The 16,917-nt window shown below is 39.4% G+C and overlaps 1 protein-coding gene across 3 annotated transcripts in view; it reads left to right on the top strand.

The window, feature by feature from the left end:
- The window catches only part of CDK15 (cyclin dependent kinase 15), a 93,154-nt gene extending 81,614 nt beyond the window's left edge, over positions 1-11,540 (top strand). For all 3 annotated transcript variants that reach the window (XM_033111518.1, XM_033111519.1, XM_033111517.1), the window contains exons 13-14: positions 6,312-6,454; positions 8,900-11,540. In XM_033111518.1, the coding sequence (XP_032967409.1) occupies positions 6,312-6,421 (110 nt within the window). In that variant the 3' untranslated portion in view covers positions 6,422-6,454; positions 8,900-11,540. The remainder of the gene's footprint in view (positions 1-6,311; positions 6,455-8,899) is intronic.
- The last annotated feature ends 5,377 nt before the right edge of the window (positions 11,541-16,917 follow it).

Here is a 16,917-nt window from a genome sequence, read left to right as displayed (position 1 = left end):
CCCTTGGCAACTCCCTAATCTTAGCTGCAATTTCAGCTTCTTTGTTTAATTCCCTTTGCCCTCAGTATGAACTTGGACTCTGGGAAAGGAACACTGTTTAATGATTTGGGGGTAAGGGGAGTAGAAAATCATTAAGCTGCCCCTTCTAAAAACTGGTTCCACTTCGTTCTTTCAGGGAGCCTTCCAAATGTTACCCTTGGAGAGTTAAGACTGATTTTGGAACCCAGCCATTTTGAACCACAGACACTGATCCACAAAAGTATTATTTTATCTGGGGCAATAAATGCCACGTGATTTAAGAGTCTGGTCCTTCAGCCCTGGTCCTTGATCATTAGGACATCAAAGGCTGTCGCTCTGTGGCTTGGTCCCATTCTGCTTTCCAAATCCCAGGCTTGAGTCTCTTCCATTCCTTCCTGGACTAAATCCCCCTTCTCCTTTAAAATAGGTTTCAGCATCTTGGGGGGAAAAATCCTAAAACTTAAAAAGCTTGTGATTGTTTCACAAGTAATTTTGTAAAAACAGTTTGCCAGAGTCCTTTTTGTCACCCTATACTTTCGTACTTGTAGGGATGGTAGAAGGCCTAGCATTCACCTCTACCCTTCAACACACCACCCTAGTATCTGTACTCTGGTAGTTCTTCAGCAGGCTTTATTCACATTGCTTTATTAAAATCTGAGTAATTTTTTGTTTTGCTCCAAAAAAAGAACCTCAGGCCTTCTTTTAATGTTATCTCTTTAATATGTTTGAAGATCACATGATAACACTTTCCAAAGCTCACTTCTCTAGGCTGAATTCCTTTGACCTTCCTCTCCAACCCCACATATAGATTCTGTTTTTCTCACTCTTTATTCATTTTGTTTCATGATCCTATTCTGAACCTGTTTCAATTATTTTGTTTATCTCTGCATCTATGGACCCAACATAGACTCAAGTTTCTAACATAGAAGAATTACATTCCAATTTATTCATCGGAGATTTACTGAAGGTCTAGTAGGTGTGATATTAAGGGATACAAAAAATGAATTAGTCATGGACCCTGTCCTCAAAGAGCTTACAATCCTTTAGGAAATGAGACAAGTATATAAACTAGATAAACAGCTGCAGATCAAGGGTGAAGTGCTCTGGATATTCACAGGAGGGGAGATTAATTCCAGCTGTGGGGATCCAGGATGGCTTTGTGAGTGGGTCATGAAAAATGATGGCGTCTGGATGGTTGGGGAGGAAGAATGTCCAGGGAGAGGAATGTCATCCTCCTCCTAATACCATCTAACATTATTCTGAAGGTGTCTTTTTTTTAATAATAGTGGTGCAGTTCTGACTCATATTTCTTCCTGGTTTTTGCTCCTATCACTATATGCCTTTTTGCAGCAATCTAAACATTTTAAACATGTAATAGTGAAATTCAGTTTAGCTCTTTTTAGGCTAATCCTTTCAAATCTAGTCTGTTTATTGCTTATATTGTCTAGTCTATTCAAAATTTAACCAGAATATTTTGTCATGCTGTGCAGGCCAGGTTTCAGGGGTTGGGGATTGTGGGGAAGACGGAAGGGATATTCTGAACTAAGTCTCTCAACTCTATTCTGCTTCTAGGAGTTGGTAACCTAACTCAGACCACTCTTTATACCTTTTAAATCCTCCATTAATCAGTACTTAAGAAGCAATACATTAACAAGCATGGAAGTTTCCTGCATAACACACCTCTTCACCTTCTATGCTCAAAGTTGTGCTCAACCCATTCCAATACATTAGACGAGATAGTGAGTTGAGACATGGCTCAGGGTGTTGCAGAGTTGTGTTGCTATGAGAAGTCTGTGTAAACCAAGTCCCTCAGACCCACCAAGCCCTTAAATTGGTTAAATTTGTTAGTCATGAAAGAGCCTCCAAGTAAAGATAAACTCTTCAGGAAAGAGTGAGACCTTCCAGTAGGAAAGGATCTTAGACTCGCTATTCCATATCTTTATTATGTAGACGAATCCCTGACACCCAGGGAGACCTAATAGTGGTTGTCATTTGTTGGGTGGCTATGTGCTTTACATAAATTCTTGTTCAATCTATACACCAACTGGTAGGGTAGAGTTATTACCCTCATATAACTTATTAGAAAATTGGATTTGAGAGAGGAATTGCTCAAAGTAATAAAGCCAGTAAGTGGGAGGGCCAAGATTTGACTTTAGGTCAGACTCCCAAGGCACTCTCTTCCCACTACTCATTGCTTCTCACTAAAGATCACATGGGAACTTAGTAGCAAAATGAGGATTGGAACCAAGATTTTTATTCCCAGTCCCATGACCTTTCCACTGTCTCATGCTCTATCTGTGTTTATTTTAAAGCCTTCCCAGGAAAGATTCCACATGTCCCCAGGTAACATGTTTAATATCTCACAATTAAGAGGGATTTTATGTTTAACGGAGACCGCTGACCTTTTGTCTTAGTTTCTGTTCTTTTTTTTTAATACACAGTCAACTTTGGGTTTTAAAATTTCTTAAACAATGGTGGGTTTTTTTTGTTTCACTATAACCCATTCGATTTCATAAGAAATATACCAGGAATCCAGTGAAAAATTGGGCAAAGGCATAACATACCAATTTCTGCAAAGGAAACAAAAAAGAGTGTATCAACACATGGAATAAATAGACAGCCTTACTAATGATTAAATAACTACAAATAATTGTTAAATTAGTTATTTTTTGCCCTTAGCCTCATGACTCCCAGTGTTTACGACATTGTGGGTAAAATGATTCCCTGATGATGGTGGTGTCAGTTGGCATACATATCAGGAGCCATAAAAACGGTCACAACCTTCAATCCTATACTTTGGTTCCTGGAAATTATACAAAGAAACGATTGAACAGAAGAAAAAAAAAATCCTAGATGCTAAAAATGTTCCTTGTAGTGTTGCCTATAATTTTTTAAATTTACAAAATAAAAATAAAAGAAGCAATCTAAGTATTCCACAGCAGGGAACCCCTGGACACATGTTGGCCTATTGACTCAGCATATGGTCAATATGATCATTCACAACAGTGTGTGGTAATATGGAAATGTTTATGCTATGACATGCACTGAAAGAAAGTAGGATACAAAATTATGTATTATTATGTACCTGTGAAAATGTATTATACATTTTAACAAAGCTGAAAAGTATTATAGAAAATGCTCTTCCAGTTTAGGGGGATTGTGAATAATTTTTTTCCTTTTTTAAAGTTTTCTTTAATGTTGATGTTCTATTTCCTTGAGGTCAGACAAATGGTACAGGGAGCCCAAGCTCTGGACTGAGAGTTAAAGGACCGACCTGAGTTTTCTTTTTTCCCCAATGTAACATGCATTATTGGCCTTCATAAACCTCAATTTCTCAACCTGCACAATGGGTTAATACTCATTTCCTTTACCCCAGATTGACAGAATGTTTATTTTATAAAGCTTTTAACTCACTGAATCCAAGGGTTCATATAAATTTGGTCCTGGGAGAATGAGGGGTGGGAGGGAGAGGAAAAGATAAATAGGCACTAATTAATTTTAAAAGGAAAGATCATCTGCTTTAATCGGAAATGCATATAGTATGCTGTGCCCCTAGTCAGAGTTTTAAGTGCACTTCTTGTTAGTTAGCAACTTCAATTTAAAGTACTGTGTGATCCTTTGGGCTTTGAAGATATGAAGCCTATATACATACACATGAGCTAAAATTACCACGGAGTCACGAGGCTGTGTGCACTCTGAATAATTAAATGCACTAAGCAACTCCAGCTGATGGATTGAGGATGTGTGAGAGCAGTGCAAAAACCACGTGACAAGTGAAATTACAAGACATTTTGAAATGATGGTCTAATTTCCAAGCTTTCTTTTTAACTTGTGCTTTCTCTTTCAGCCATTCCAGGCAAGTCAAAGAGATTTGATTATCTTGTTTCCTGTGCAAGGTTATTTAGCTCCTCAATCCCATTAAGTCACTTTCTGCACTCCAGTGCACTGAGCCCTCACCGGGTTCTCAGCCCAGGAAGAGTAAAGGGAGACACCAGGATCAGATTTCTAAAGGAAGGAAAGTTAAAGCAAAGTTTGAAAGGGGTGACAGCCAACAGCCAGGAGCTTAGGAACTCAATTAGCATGAAAGACAACTATCTCATTATCTTGTTCCGAAATGATCTAAATGCATAAGAATCTAAAAGTTTTAAATAAACTTGTCCTACTGACTGTCTAGATGACTGAATTTCCCTTCTCAAAAAAAATTTTTAAACACCCACTTTCGTATTTATTTATTCCAAGCGTGAAGCAGCTGCGATAATTATGCTGTCAGATTCAGTAAGCTAATGAGCAGTCAGCCAAGGAGGATCTTGCATTTGTGTGATTGTTGCAGGAGAGTCGCTCTGCTCCTTTTTCCCTTCTTTCTGTTTCTTTTTTTCCTTCTTTCTTTTCTTTTTCTTGCTTTCTTTCTTTCTTTCCTTTTTCCCTATAAATTGGGAAGGAGAGTCGGGCAGTTCATAGACAAATTGGATTCCCTTTGATTAACTAGTTGCTTTCCCAGCGCTGTTCTGCCAGATATCTCTCCCTCTCCTCCACTCCCTCTCTCCCTCTTTCTCTTTCTCACTCTCGCCTTATTTTTTCCATCTCTCCCTTTCTCTCCCTCTCTTCCTCTTTTTCCTTCTCTTTCTTTCTCTCTCTCTCCTCCACTCCCTCCCTCCTTGCTTTTTGAGGAGCTGCTGCTTTTGAGGGGCAAGGAAGCCTGAGGGAAATCTTCGTGCCACTGTCCCCAAGGCAAGAGGACCCTTCTCCCTGAGGGACGTTCCCAAGATGGTTTGTACTTGACTTGAGAGGAATCTGTGAAGTTTCTGCAACTGTTTATTTTAGCAGTTTGTTTATGCTTTGACATGTAGAATACAAAAGTAGAATACAGAATTGTGTATTATAATATACCTCAGAAAATGTATTATGCATAGCAACAAAACTTGATGTCTCCCATTTCCAGCCTAGCAAATATGTAATTCCAAACCAAAGGAGTCAGGGCCACAGGTTACACACAGCATAGGTCTATGCCGAGCGAGGCAGAGCTGGCATTCCAGGTTTATTTCTTCCCTTCGGATGTGAGCAGCTTCCAGCAAACAATATCATTAAGGCATTTTATGCCTTCAGCGCGCCAAAGCTTCTCTTTTTGTTAAACTGTGCAATATTTAGAGCAACCCAGGTTTATGCAGATTGAAATGTGGCCGTTGCCTCTTGCTATGTTTCTCAGTTGGTATGTCTGCTGATGCTTGTAACAACAGCTACCAGTTATTAAAAATATATTGTGTATCAGGAACAACCCAAGATGTTTTGCATACATTATCTTCTTTAAACTTAGAGCAATCTGCCAGGGAGTTTTATTATCCCCATTTTACAGATGAGCCCCTTAAAACGTTAACTTTTGGAGGAGTTGGCCCATAACTTTAGCATAGGGAACACCCAGGAATAACACACTTAACAAACACAGGCATTTATAAAAATGCAAACGGCCAGCATTCTGAACTAACCAAATACATGAATCAGAAGACAAACGTTGTGTGTGTGTGTGTGTGTGTGTGTGTGTGTGTGTGTGTGTGTAAAAGTTGCACCTGAGAGTCTATTTAAATAGATTGCCCATTGTATCTAAAGTAACAGGATTTGAAACTTTCCAAAAGACATCTAGCCCAGCATGAGGCTCATTGCCTATCATCACTAGGGATAATATTCAGACTCCCTGGCTTGATAGTACTTCCCTTCACTGCCCGGTTCTAACCCACTTTTCCAACTTTATCTTCCGGTTAGCCTTGCTCTAACCCTGCAAGATTACATGCAGTTCTCTCAAACACTTTCCTCCCTCCATGCCTTTGCTCATGCTGATCCCTCAGCCAGGAATGTCCTCCCTGGAAGTCCTTGTCTCTTGACATAGGCATCCTTTGAGGCTCAAAGGGCCCTAGTCCATGCTTTTCTTGTGCTTCTCAGACTTAGGAGAGGGGCTGCCATGGTTCTTTGTTTGCACCTCACTTTGGTCCTTGTCTGTCAGTGTGTATGTGGGTCTCCCAGTTCTATTCCTATTTTTACCATCTTCAACACCTAGCATAATGCCTTACCCAAGTGTTCTTTTGGTAAATATGCACTGAATTGGATTAAGTAGGAGGCACTTGACAACTATTAGTAGATTGAATAAAGTAGGTTATCCATGAGTCAGTATAAGTTATTGGTGGGTAAGTCTGGCTCATGTTTTGACATCTCTTCAGGTGAAAAGATTACAAAGCCTTTACAAATACACCATGAAAGATCCCAGGAAATAATATGTTTGTGCTTTTCTCTTTTTCTCCCTACAGAAGAGTCTTTGTTTACAGTTTCAGGAGTGAGGCTGAAACCAGAAATGTGTGACCTTTTGGCCTCCTACCAGAAAGGTCACCAGCCAGTCCAGTTTAGCAAATGCTGGTGAAAAGAAAGGGTGACATCACCGAAATCCTTCCAGGTAAGTGGTCCCAACAGTGAGGCTCCGTATGGACAGAACTGAAAAGCAATCGCTCCCAGGTGGAGAGGACATGGTTCACGGATACAGAGCACCGCTTTTCTCTGTCTGGTTCTTCATTCCCACTCTAGAGACAGGTGGCCTAACCTCTTCAGGCTGTGAAAGGAGGATAGTAATGTGCCTTACCTGTCTCTCCCACTCCCAAAGGAGTGGTAAGGCTTCTAAGACAGAACTTAGAGGTCATTGTGAGGCCTTCAGCTGACTCACATGGAATAAAGGATTACAGCTGGCATATTGTAGTCCCTTAACTACATAGTTATCTGTCAACTGATAGGACAAAATCAGAGATCAAGGTGACCAGCCATTCCCATTTGCTTGAGACTGAGTGGTGTCCTGGGATGCAGTATGTTCAGTGCTAAATTTGGCATAATCCCAGGTAAACCAGGATGCTTGGTCACCATAGTGGTACCAGTTACCAGCAGGCTTGCTCTCAGCTGCCAAAGAAGACCTGGTTCAGAGTCTGGTCCTGCCCAGGAGATGGTTTTAGAGGTGTATGAGAATCAAGTCATCACTGCTACAGGCTTCTTCAGCTATGCCTTCTGCATAGTTGGTTACAGGGAGTCCTCTCATTCAGGGTGAATTCTGGGAACCACGAGGGCTTTATGGACAGGCAGGAACCATCCATAAATGTCACAGACACAGCTGCTCTCCTCAACCAGCTCACGGAAGCCCAGCCTTCCAAGGTAATCTTTAGGAGGAAGGGGTGCTGTGGAGTATTTTCCCAAAGCTTCCCTACCCTAAAGGGAGTTCTGCTGGTCGGCACGGGTAGCCATGTGGGACACCTCCAAAAGCTACCATAATACAGATACCCCAAGATGTTACAAGAGCACTTCCCATAGGGGGCCTCCCATGATGGGTAGTGAAGACAGTAATCAAGAGAGAGGAATCAAGGTAGAACCCATGCATAGAGCCAGCCAGCCAGGTCTTTTAGGTGACCTGGCTATAATCAAGCCACAAACATTAGGCTATGATTTGGCCACCCATTTTTGCAACCACAGTGTGGCTGTGCTTCCTAACAGAACTTTTGGGGCCTAAATGGTAACCACTGGCATACTCGCTGTACCCTCCCCCCAGTGTCATTCACACAACAGGATCCACTCTGCCATTTTCTCTTGAATCTCTCTTTCGCTGTTGATCTTTAAAGGCATTTACATATCAAGAATGTCTACCTTTTGGATCTTCTAAGATCATTGTATTTAGAAATTTGGCAAGATTAGGGCTGTTTAGAATTATAGCTGTTCCTCAGCATTTTATGAAATAGGCGAGTTTGTATTTTGACAATATACCATTGGAATTATAATAGACAATACAATAATATGGTATTTCATCAGCAAAATACTTTTTCTATAGCAGTGATTTTACTGTGCAATTGTGCCATTTTAAACCCAATAGTTACACGAATAGGATGTACTTCAGCGACATTCTGTCCAGTAAAAGGTTTGTGCTTCGTAAAATTATCAAAGACATTGATGGAAATCGTCTCAGATAGTGGTGCTCCATAAGCATAATTATCCTGTCTCTTGTTGTTGTCACTCTAGTTTTATTAAGCAGCCAGAAGATAGATAACCCTGCTGCTCTGTCTGTTGTGACTTTTCACAAAGAATTGTTCCCTGTAGATGTAAACTGGTAACAATAGAAAATCAGTTAAATGCAGTGTGTCAAACTTGGTGCCTGTGCCACCAATCGAAAAAGGGAGGAGGCAGATTTAGCCTCTATTGGAGTAATCTCATGATGTCCCTAGGCCCTTGGAACTAATGGAAGGAGATAAAACCTGTAGGAGATGAACCCCAAAAGGGAAAAGCTAGAGCAATTAAACTGTTTAATAAATGGCTTGGGATCAGAAAATCTGGGAGTGCTGGAGTTAAAGAGACTAAAAGTGGTAATCAACGGACACTTGGGGCCTGTAAATCTTTTCCAGTAAATTGAATTTATGTTAAAATATTCACTTTTTAGGAGATTCAAAATGTAAATTGAGATGTCAGGACTTGTAACTGGCAGCAGTGCCTCTTAAAGGATCCTCAAAATGTCAGTCTCAGGTGTGGTAAAAATGTGTCCTGATGTTTACAGTAGAGAAATAGAGGGGCACTAAAATTTACCGGGTACATATCCTGCGCCAGCACTTTACACATATTATCTCAAAGCTTGGTATGTTTTGAACAGCGGGGTGTGGTGAGGTAAACTGTCATTTGTACCTCCAAGGATAGATTGTGATTACTTGTAAAACTTATTTAGTTCTTGTTACCACAGGTAAGATGTTGCTTCTGTTATAATTTACTATCACCTTTTCTATCAACATATATAATTCCATCAATAACTTTGCAGTAATATATAATAGGTTTTCCTTATTACAATTTCATTTATTATTTATTATTCTTCATTTATTTCCAGGACTACATTACTGCAATTTCAGTTTTAATTTGCTTCAACTACTAAGAAGCTTCCAATTTAACTCCACACTGGACCAGGGGTTTTATACCATCACCTGTGACCTGGAATATTTTAAATATGACGTCCAAGGCAACGGTACATAATACTTGAAAAGAAAGCAATCGAAGGTTATTGCTGTTGTCATTTGCTTAGAATTTCATAGTGATTGGCTCAAAAATTAGACATAGGTTGAAATAATCTGAGAAGAGGACTTCTGAATAATTGCATCCATTTCAATACTTGATAGATCCCTGGGTAGGAAGTACAGCAGGACAGATGGGAGACTGACAATTGAAAGAATTTGGAGACAGAACTGGTGCTTACAGAGGCCTGTCACCCCTGCGTTCGCTTACAATTTCTCCCAACAAAAGGATTTCTGTGGCAAGGAGAGGAATAGTCTAAAGTTTAGAAAAGTCTCCAGAGAAGATGGTTTCTTGGATAAAGTTGTCAAAAAAAGGACTTGCTTAAGATTTTTGGTTATGATTTCCTAGGGGGTGCTTCTTCCTTCACTAATCGTATTATCAAAACACATTACCACCCACCCCAGCCAGATCTGAGGAGTTTGGATTGAGCTACTGGTTAGAATTGAATTTCAGGCTATCTCCTTCTACTGAATTCTAATTGTCTGTGATAGCAAAAGTGATGAGGAATCTAAGCTCTGATTTGATGGTTGAGATACTGAATAGATAGATAGGAACAAAGAGTTCCAAAGATGTAATTCAAGCCCTGTCGCACCATCAGACACACATGCATGTGCGCACACACATAACCCTCAAATAAAATGAGAGATTTGTCTCGGCTAACACATGTATTGTTTTCTACAATGACTCCTTCTAGAAGAAGCAGGGAAACTCAAATTACTTCATCTAGGGATCATCTACTCAGGAAACATAGTAACCTAGAAACCAGAGACCTCTATATATTCTTTAGAAGAACAAGGAGGAACTAATTAAGAGAGAATTAAAAAAGTGGTACCTATCCACCCAAAATCTGAGATGGAAGAAGGAAAAAGGTGTACAAATACCTTAGTGAGTATTTGATTTTAGTAAAGCATTTGACAAAGCCTGTCCAGATATACCTGAAAGATGAAACTGTGGGGGCTGGATGATGGGGCAGATATCTGTACTCCAAGAACGGTGGTTATTCGACCTAGAGAAAAGCCAATAACGGTGTGATGAAAGGTTCAGTCTTGGGTCCCATTCTGGTCAAATATTTTTATTAATCACTTGAATAAAATCAGAGAAGGTACACAATTTATTCATACAACTCACTGAAGTAAGTACTGTTATTATTAATTTATGACTTCCATTTTACAAAGGAGGACTTCTCTGGCCCCGAGAAGTTAAATAACTCTCCAAACTAGTACACCAGAGTTAAGGTAGAAACCTCAGGTCTGGCTGCCTCAATGTCTATGATCTTTCCAGTAATCACATACCTATCAAATCTGTAGCATAGACAACTCTTAAAGAGGCAGCTGCTATTTAGCTTTGCATCATGATTCAAAAAACCGAGACCTTGCTGAAAGCTAATGTGTGCCATTATACACCTATCAGAATGACCAAATTCCGGAACACTGACAACACCAAATGCTGGTTGGGTGTATAGCAGAAGGAACTCTCTCATTGCGGGTGAGAATGCAAAGTCGAACAGCCACTTTGGAAGACAGTTTGGTGGTTTCTTACAAAACTAAACATATTCTTATCATATGATCCAGCAATCCCACTCCTTGGTATTTACCCAAAGGAGCTGAAGATTTATGTCCACAGAAAAATCTGCACACATATGTTTATAGCAGCTTTATTCAAAATAGCCCAAACTTGGAAATAATCCAAGACGTCCTTCAGTATGCGAATGGATATACTGTGGTACATCCAGACAATTGAACATTATTCAGCACTAAAATGAAATGAGCTATCAAGCCATGAAAAGACAGGGGGAAAACTTAAATGTATATCACTAAATGAAAGAAGCCAATCTGAAGAGGCTACATACTGTATGATTACACTATTTGACATTCCGGAAAAGACAAAACTATGGAGACAGCACAAATTTCAGTGGTTGCCAAGGGATGGGGAAGAAGGGATGAATAGGTAGAACACCGAAGATTTTCAGGGCAGTAAAAATGCTTTGTATGATACTATAATGCTGGATACATGTTATTATACATTTGTCTCCTAGAATGTACAAAACCAAGAGTGATCATTACGTAAACTATTGACTTTGATGATTATGATGTGTCAATGTAGGTTCATCAATTGTAACGCATGTTCCACTCCCGTAGGGGATGCTGATAATGGAGGCTGTGCATGTGTGGGGCAGGGGGCACATGGGAAATCTCTGTAACTTGCTCTCAATTTTACTGTGAACCTAAAACTGCTCTAAAACGTAAAGTCTATTAAAAACAAAATAAACCAAACAAAAAATTAATGAGCAACAAGCCAATATAACCTTCATTCCTATCAAATTTCATCTGATTAACTTCTTACACTTTAGGTTTAAAATGTCAACAAGTAAGGCTATGTGTGACATACTAGTAGAAATTGGTACTTTTAAGTGCAATATAAATTAATAGTACCGTGTTTCCCCGAAAATAAGACCTAGCAGAACCATCAGCTCTAATGAGTCTTTTGGAGCAAAAAGTAATATAAGACCCAGTCTTATTTTACCATAATATAAGGCTGGGTCTTATCTAACATAATATAAGACCGGGTTTTATTAATTTTTGCTCCAAAAGATACATTAGAGCTGATGATCCGGCTAGGTCTTATTTTCAGGGAAACACAGTGTGTCTGGATGCCCACAAAAGATAATGTTAATACTTTTAGGTGACATAAATGAAAGAATAAGATGGTGTCCCAGAGAGGGGAAGTAGTTTACTCTCTACTGATTAGATCCCATCAAAATTATTAAGTTTAACTCTATCCATCACACATTAAAAGAAACATCATAATGAAGTTAATGTTTATTGTGTATCTATTAGTTTACAGATCTAATTCTGTTTAATCCTCTTAACAAGACTAAGAGGTAGGTGGAGTTATTCCCCACTTTACAGAGAAGAACACAGAATCAAATTAAAGTACAGTAGTACCTTGGTTTTCAAACGTCTCCGTTGACGAATATTTCGGTTTACGAACGCCATAAATTTTATGGATCTATCGTATCATTAGATAGTAACATTCATGCTAAATTTGCAGTTTTAGGGGTTGATTTTAAAGGTCTGGAATTGCATTACTTTCTACGGGGAAACTGTGCTTGGTTTTCGAACGTTGCAGAACTGGAATGGTCTTCTGGAACGGATTATGTTAGAAAACCGAGGTACCACCGTCGCTAGAATGATGCTCAGACTCTGTCCCCACAGTCTGTGCTTTTTGTACCCCACCCCCAACTCTGTGCATGGTCCAAGAAGGGCTACTAGGAGAATAGAGGGCATCAGAAGCAAGGCACAAGGAGGAATAGCCCAAAAGAAATCCTAGGGGTCAGAAAAATTCCTTTCAGATGGTTAAGGGTTCTCATAGAGCAAAGGGGCTGGCCCTCTGCTGGGTGACTACGGAGCCAGGACAAATATATTGAAAGTTCAGAGACACTGCTTTTGACACAGCAAGAAGAGTTCTAGAACAATTTCACCTGTCCACTAATGGAATGAGTTCCCATAACAGTAATGGACTTCCTCTGCACCTGGAAGATATGGAAAGCTGTAGGAGGGATTCCCCATATTGGAGATTAGAACAACTGACCTCTAAGGTCCCATCTAATTCCAGGAATGTCTAACAATGACTGTTGAACGTAGACAGACTATACTTGGGATTATAGTAAGATCCTATTTTTAAAAGATTGGGTAGACTCGTTTTATTTTTCAAAAAGGATTATTTAAAATGTGGAAATTGATAAAATTATCATCTTTAATTATAATGGAAGATAAATTATGCTTATGCTTTCTCCTTTAATTAATAGATTTGCTTATTGAAAAGCTTAATAAAAATTATATGTAAAACACCAAAACATCATTCCAATCATTCTTCCTTGATTTTGTAAAAGGAGAATTCCTGCTGTTTGTGCATATGTTTTTTCCTCCCATGTTTTTGTTGATTCCTTTGTATAGACATACACCTGACTTTTGAAAACAGAAATTATTTTTGTTCAGTTTGGTATATTAATTATTTTAATGATGCTTACTTATTCAGTCACTAGTGCTACTCACCTAATATTTGTCTCCCAGGCTCCATAATTGGGTGGAATTTCTTGGCCCTCTGGTGGGTGGATAGAGTTGTATGGTTAGTGCTGGCCAATGAATTGTGAGTGGAAGTGATATGTGTTACTTCTGACCAAGCATTCATTTGACTGTTGGTGCAAGACCCTCCAGATTTCTTTTTTATTTTTTCCTGTGTTACAATGACCAGCAGCATTCAAGATGGTCCCAGAATGAGGAGATGTAGAACAGAGTCCCAGAAGACATATGATGGATGAGTAGTAAGAAAGAGAAATAAAGTTTTATTATTTTAAGCCACTAATATTTTGGGGTTGTTACTGCAATCTAACCTAGTCTATCTTGACTAGCACAGGGCACATAAAATATATACCTGCACTGTCCAACATGGTAACTACTAGCTACATGTGACTATTTAAATATACATTTAATTAAGTTAAACATTCAATTCCTCAGTCCCACTCGCCACATTTCAAGAGCTCAATAGCCACGCATGGCTAGAGGCTACCATAAAGGCACGAGGCATATAGAATCTATCTACAGAAAGTTCTGTTGAACAGTGCTGACACAGGATGCTAGCATTTTTATGAGTTGATAATAACACTATCTTCTAACATTTCTTAAATAATCTTCTAACATTTCTTAATGTTTTACGTGTGCATCTAACACCACCTTGGAGTTAGTCTAGAAATGTTTTTCCCTTTTTAAAATGAAATCTCTGGGAGCATCTGGTGGAGGCCCCCTCTGGAAGAATATAAATCACTCTGAGCAGTTACATTTCTTAGAACCCAAGGTCTTTTCCTAAGGTTCCATTGATGCGTAGGATTAACACCTTTCTGTTACTCTTGACACCTTTCGTAAATGAATTCCCATAGTTTTATTTTAGTCCATCCTCTGATCCTATTCACATTCTCTACTCCTAACTCTTCTCTCTCCCTAAGTACGTAGGTTAATGGGCACCTGGTATAAGATCTGAGGTGCTCAGTAATGAATTCATCCAAGTTTATTATCATCCTTGTAAAATTTTGTTTCTATTGTAAGAACTATCCTTGGATATTACAAGAAAATCTTGTGGGAGCAAAAAACTGAATCAAAGTATAAAATACATTTTCCCATCTATTCATTAATTAATTCAACAAACATCTAGGCTCTAGAAATACAAAAACAAAAAATAACTGTCCCTCCAGGGCTCTTATAGTCTAATGGAGATTTTGATGGAAATAAATACAAGATCTAATGACAACATATCAGTGTGCCCTATCACACAGGAGATGATAGTTAAGCCTTATCTTGAAGTGAGAGTTTGCTAGGCAGATAACCAAAGCGGTGAGAAGATAGCCCTGTGTGAGGAAAACAGAGAAGGGACAGGATGTTTCTGGCTGTAAGGAATTGAAAACCCCAACTCAAGAGCTTAATCCATGAGGATATTTTCCCATAAGTTCAGAAGTAGCTGGTTCCAGGACTGATTAATTTGATGGGTCAACATCAACAACCCAGGTTCTTTCCATCTTCACTGCATCTTTGGTATCCTTTTGCCTTAATTCTCAGGCTGGTTCCTATTATGGTCACAAGATGCTGCCACAGTTCCTGCATCACACGCAAGCACAACAGTGTCCAGTTGAAGAAGAGAGTATCTCTTCCTGTGTGCTTCTTTTTCAAAGCAAGTACCATTCTCTTCACATCTTACTGTTTAGACTGTCACATATCCACTCCTAAACCACTAGCAAGGGACGTTAGATAACTGCTTTAGAAAGGTCAGGATTTACTCCTGATCTGAAGCTAGGATCACCTTTCCTGTGGTTCACATTCCTGAATAATCATTTTTTTTATTGTTTTTTTGTCTTTTTTTAACTGCAGAAGAAATGGAGACGGACTGTTGGGCACACAACCAATAGAATCTGCCACAGCAACTAACCAGCTGTGGGTTCTAGTGGTGCAGGGAGCAGTTGGGGGTGAGGAATGGCTGCAAGGTTTCCAGTCTGGGGGATTGCATGACTTGTTAGATCATTCAGAGTCAGGCAATTAGTTTGGGAGAGATGATTATGAGGTCATTTCTAGACATGAATTTGCAGTATGCATCACACAATTGAGACCAGGAAATAAGGACTGGCTATATGTGGGCATCACCTACATAGTGATGTCCTTGAAGTCCCAAAGATATGATTGCCCAAGAGAACAAATACAAAGAGAAGAAGCACAGACTGGAAGAAAGAAGAATCAGCAAAGGAGACAAAGCATGAGTGGCTAGAAATTGGTTGGGGGGTGAGGGTAGGGCAGAAAACTAGAATCATTCTGTGACTGAAATTAAGAGCATTCCAAGATGGAGTGGCCTACAGAGAGAATTGTCAGGAATGTGTAAACTAAGGCAGGCCATGGATTTTGGTGGCTACTGGTCATTGGTGACTATAAGGGAGCAATTTCTGTGGAATGGTGCTCATAGCAAAATATAGTTGATTAAAGAGAAAGTTGTAAGAAAGCAGAGCAGGGAATATCTTTCAGAAACTCTGTCACTAAAGCATGGAAAAGATGGAGTGCTAGCTAGAATGTGGAAGGACTAAGACGGTTCTTGTTTTGATCACTGGAGAGATCTATGCATTTTTATGAGCTGAAGAAAAAAGAAATACAGTAAGTTGGAAGAATCAATGGATAGTCTAAATACATCAAGCATGCTCCTTTCTTGGGCTTTTGCCTGGCTCTTCCCTCTGCCTGTAACCCTTTCTCCCAAACACCCACACAGCCTACTTCAAGCCCTTGCTCCTCTGCTGCCTGTCAATGAAGCCTCCCCCAGCCACACTATTTAACATCCAAGCCTCCTGCACACCAGTTCCCCTTACCCGGTTCAATTTCCTAAAACATGTTATCACTGGATTTCATGCTCTATAATTTATGGTTTATTTATTTATAATGTTTATTATTTCCCTTGCCCCTTCTAAAATGTAAGCTCCATGAGGACAAGGAACTTTGTTTTATTCACTGAATTATCTCAAGCACCTTGAACAGTCTCTTGCACATGGTAGGTCCTCAATAAATGTCTTTTGACTAATGAACTCCTCGACCATGTTTTCAACCACAGCTCAGCACGCCTTTACTACCTTGAAATGTTCTGGGGTTTTTTTCATACATGACATTGTAGTTCTACATTTATTGTTTGTTTTCTATCACCCCCACTAGAAAGTAAGCCCTACAGCAGCAAGAATAGTGTTAGGTTCTATCCGCTGATGTATCCTAAGCATCTAGAATTGTGCATGACACACATCAGTGTTTAATAAATATTCGTGGAATAATTAATGAATAAATCAGTAAAGATTCAGAGATTGAAAGAAATGGGATTAAAGGCCTTGTTTACCTGGGAAAAGACAAGAGCTATGTATCCTCTGAGATAAGAAAAAAGAAAAGTGCATGGGTAAAGATTTAGAAAAGTTCTGAAGGTTGCTCAGCCACTGAAGAGTGTGCACAATCAAGAGCCTGACATCTTTCGTTTAAATCTAGCTCTGCACTAAACTACCTGTGTGAACTTGAGCAAGTTATTCAATTTTCTGTGCTTTCATTTCCTCCTTTGTAAAATGGGGATGATATCTATTTCATAGAATTACTTATGAGGATTAAATGAGTTCATATATGTAAAGTATTTCAAACACTGCCTGACACAGAGTAAGCGCCATAAAAATTAGCTAATGGTGGTGGTGGTGGTAGTGGTTGAGATGGTGGTGGTGATGACAGTGGTGATGGTGGTGATGGTGATGGTGGTGGTAATGGTGATGGTAGTAGTAGTGAT

Source organism: Rhinolophus ferrumequinum, chromosome 8 (assembly GCF_004115265.2).
Source record: "Rhinolophus ferrumequinum isolate MPI-CBG mRhiFer1 chromosome 8, mRhiFer1_v1.p, whole genome shotgun sequence".
Lineage (NCBI taxonomy): Eukaryota > Metazoa > Chordata > Mammalia > Chiroptera > Rhinolophidae > Rhinolophus > Rhinolophus ferrumequinum.
The sequence above is the reverse complement of the archived record's forward strand: the minus strand, read 5'-3'. Positions and strand labels throughout refer to the sequence as shown.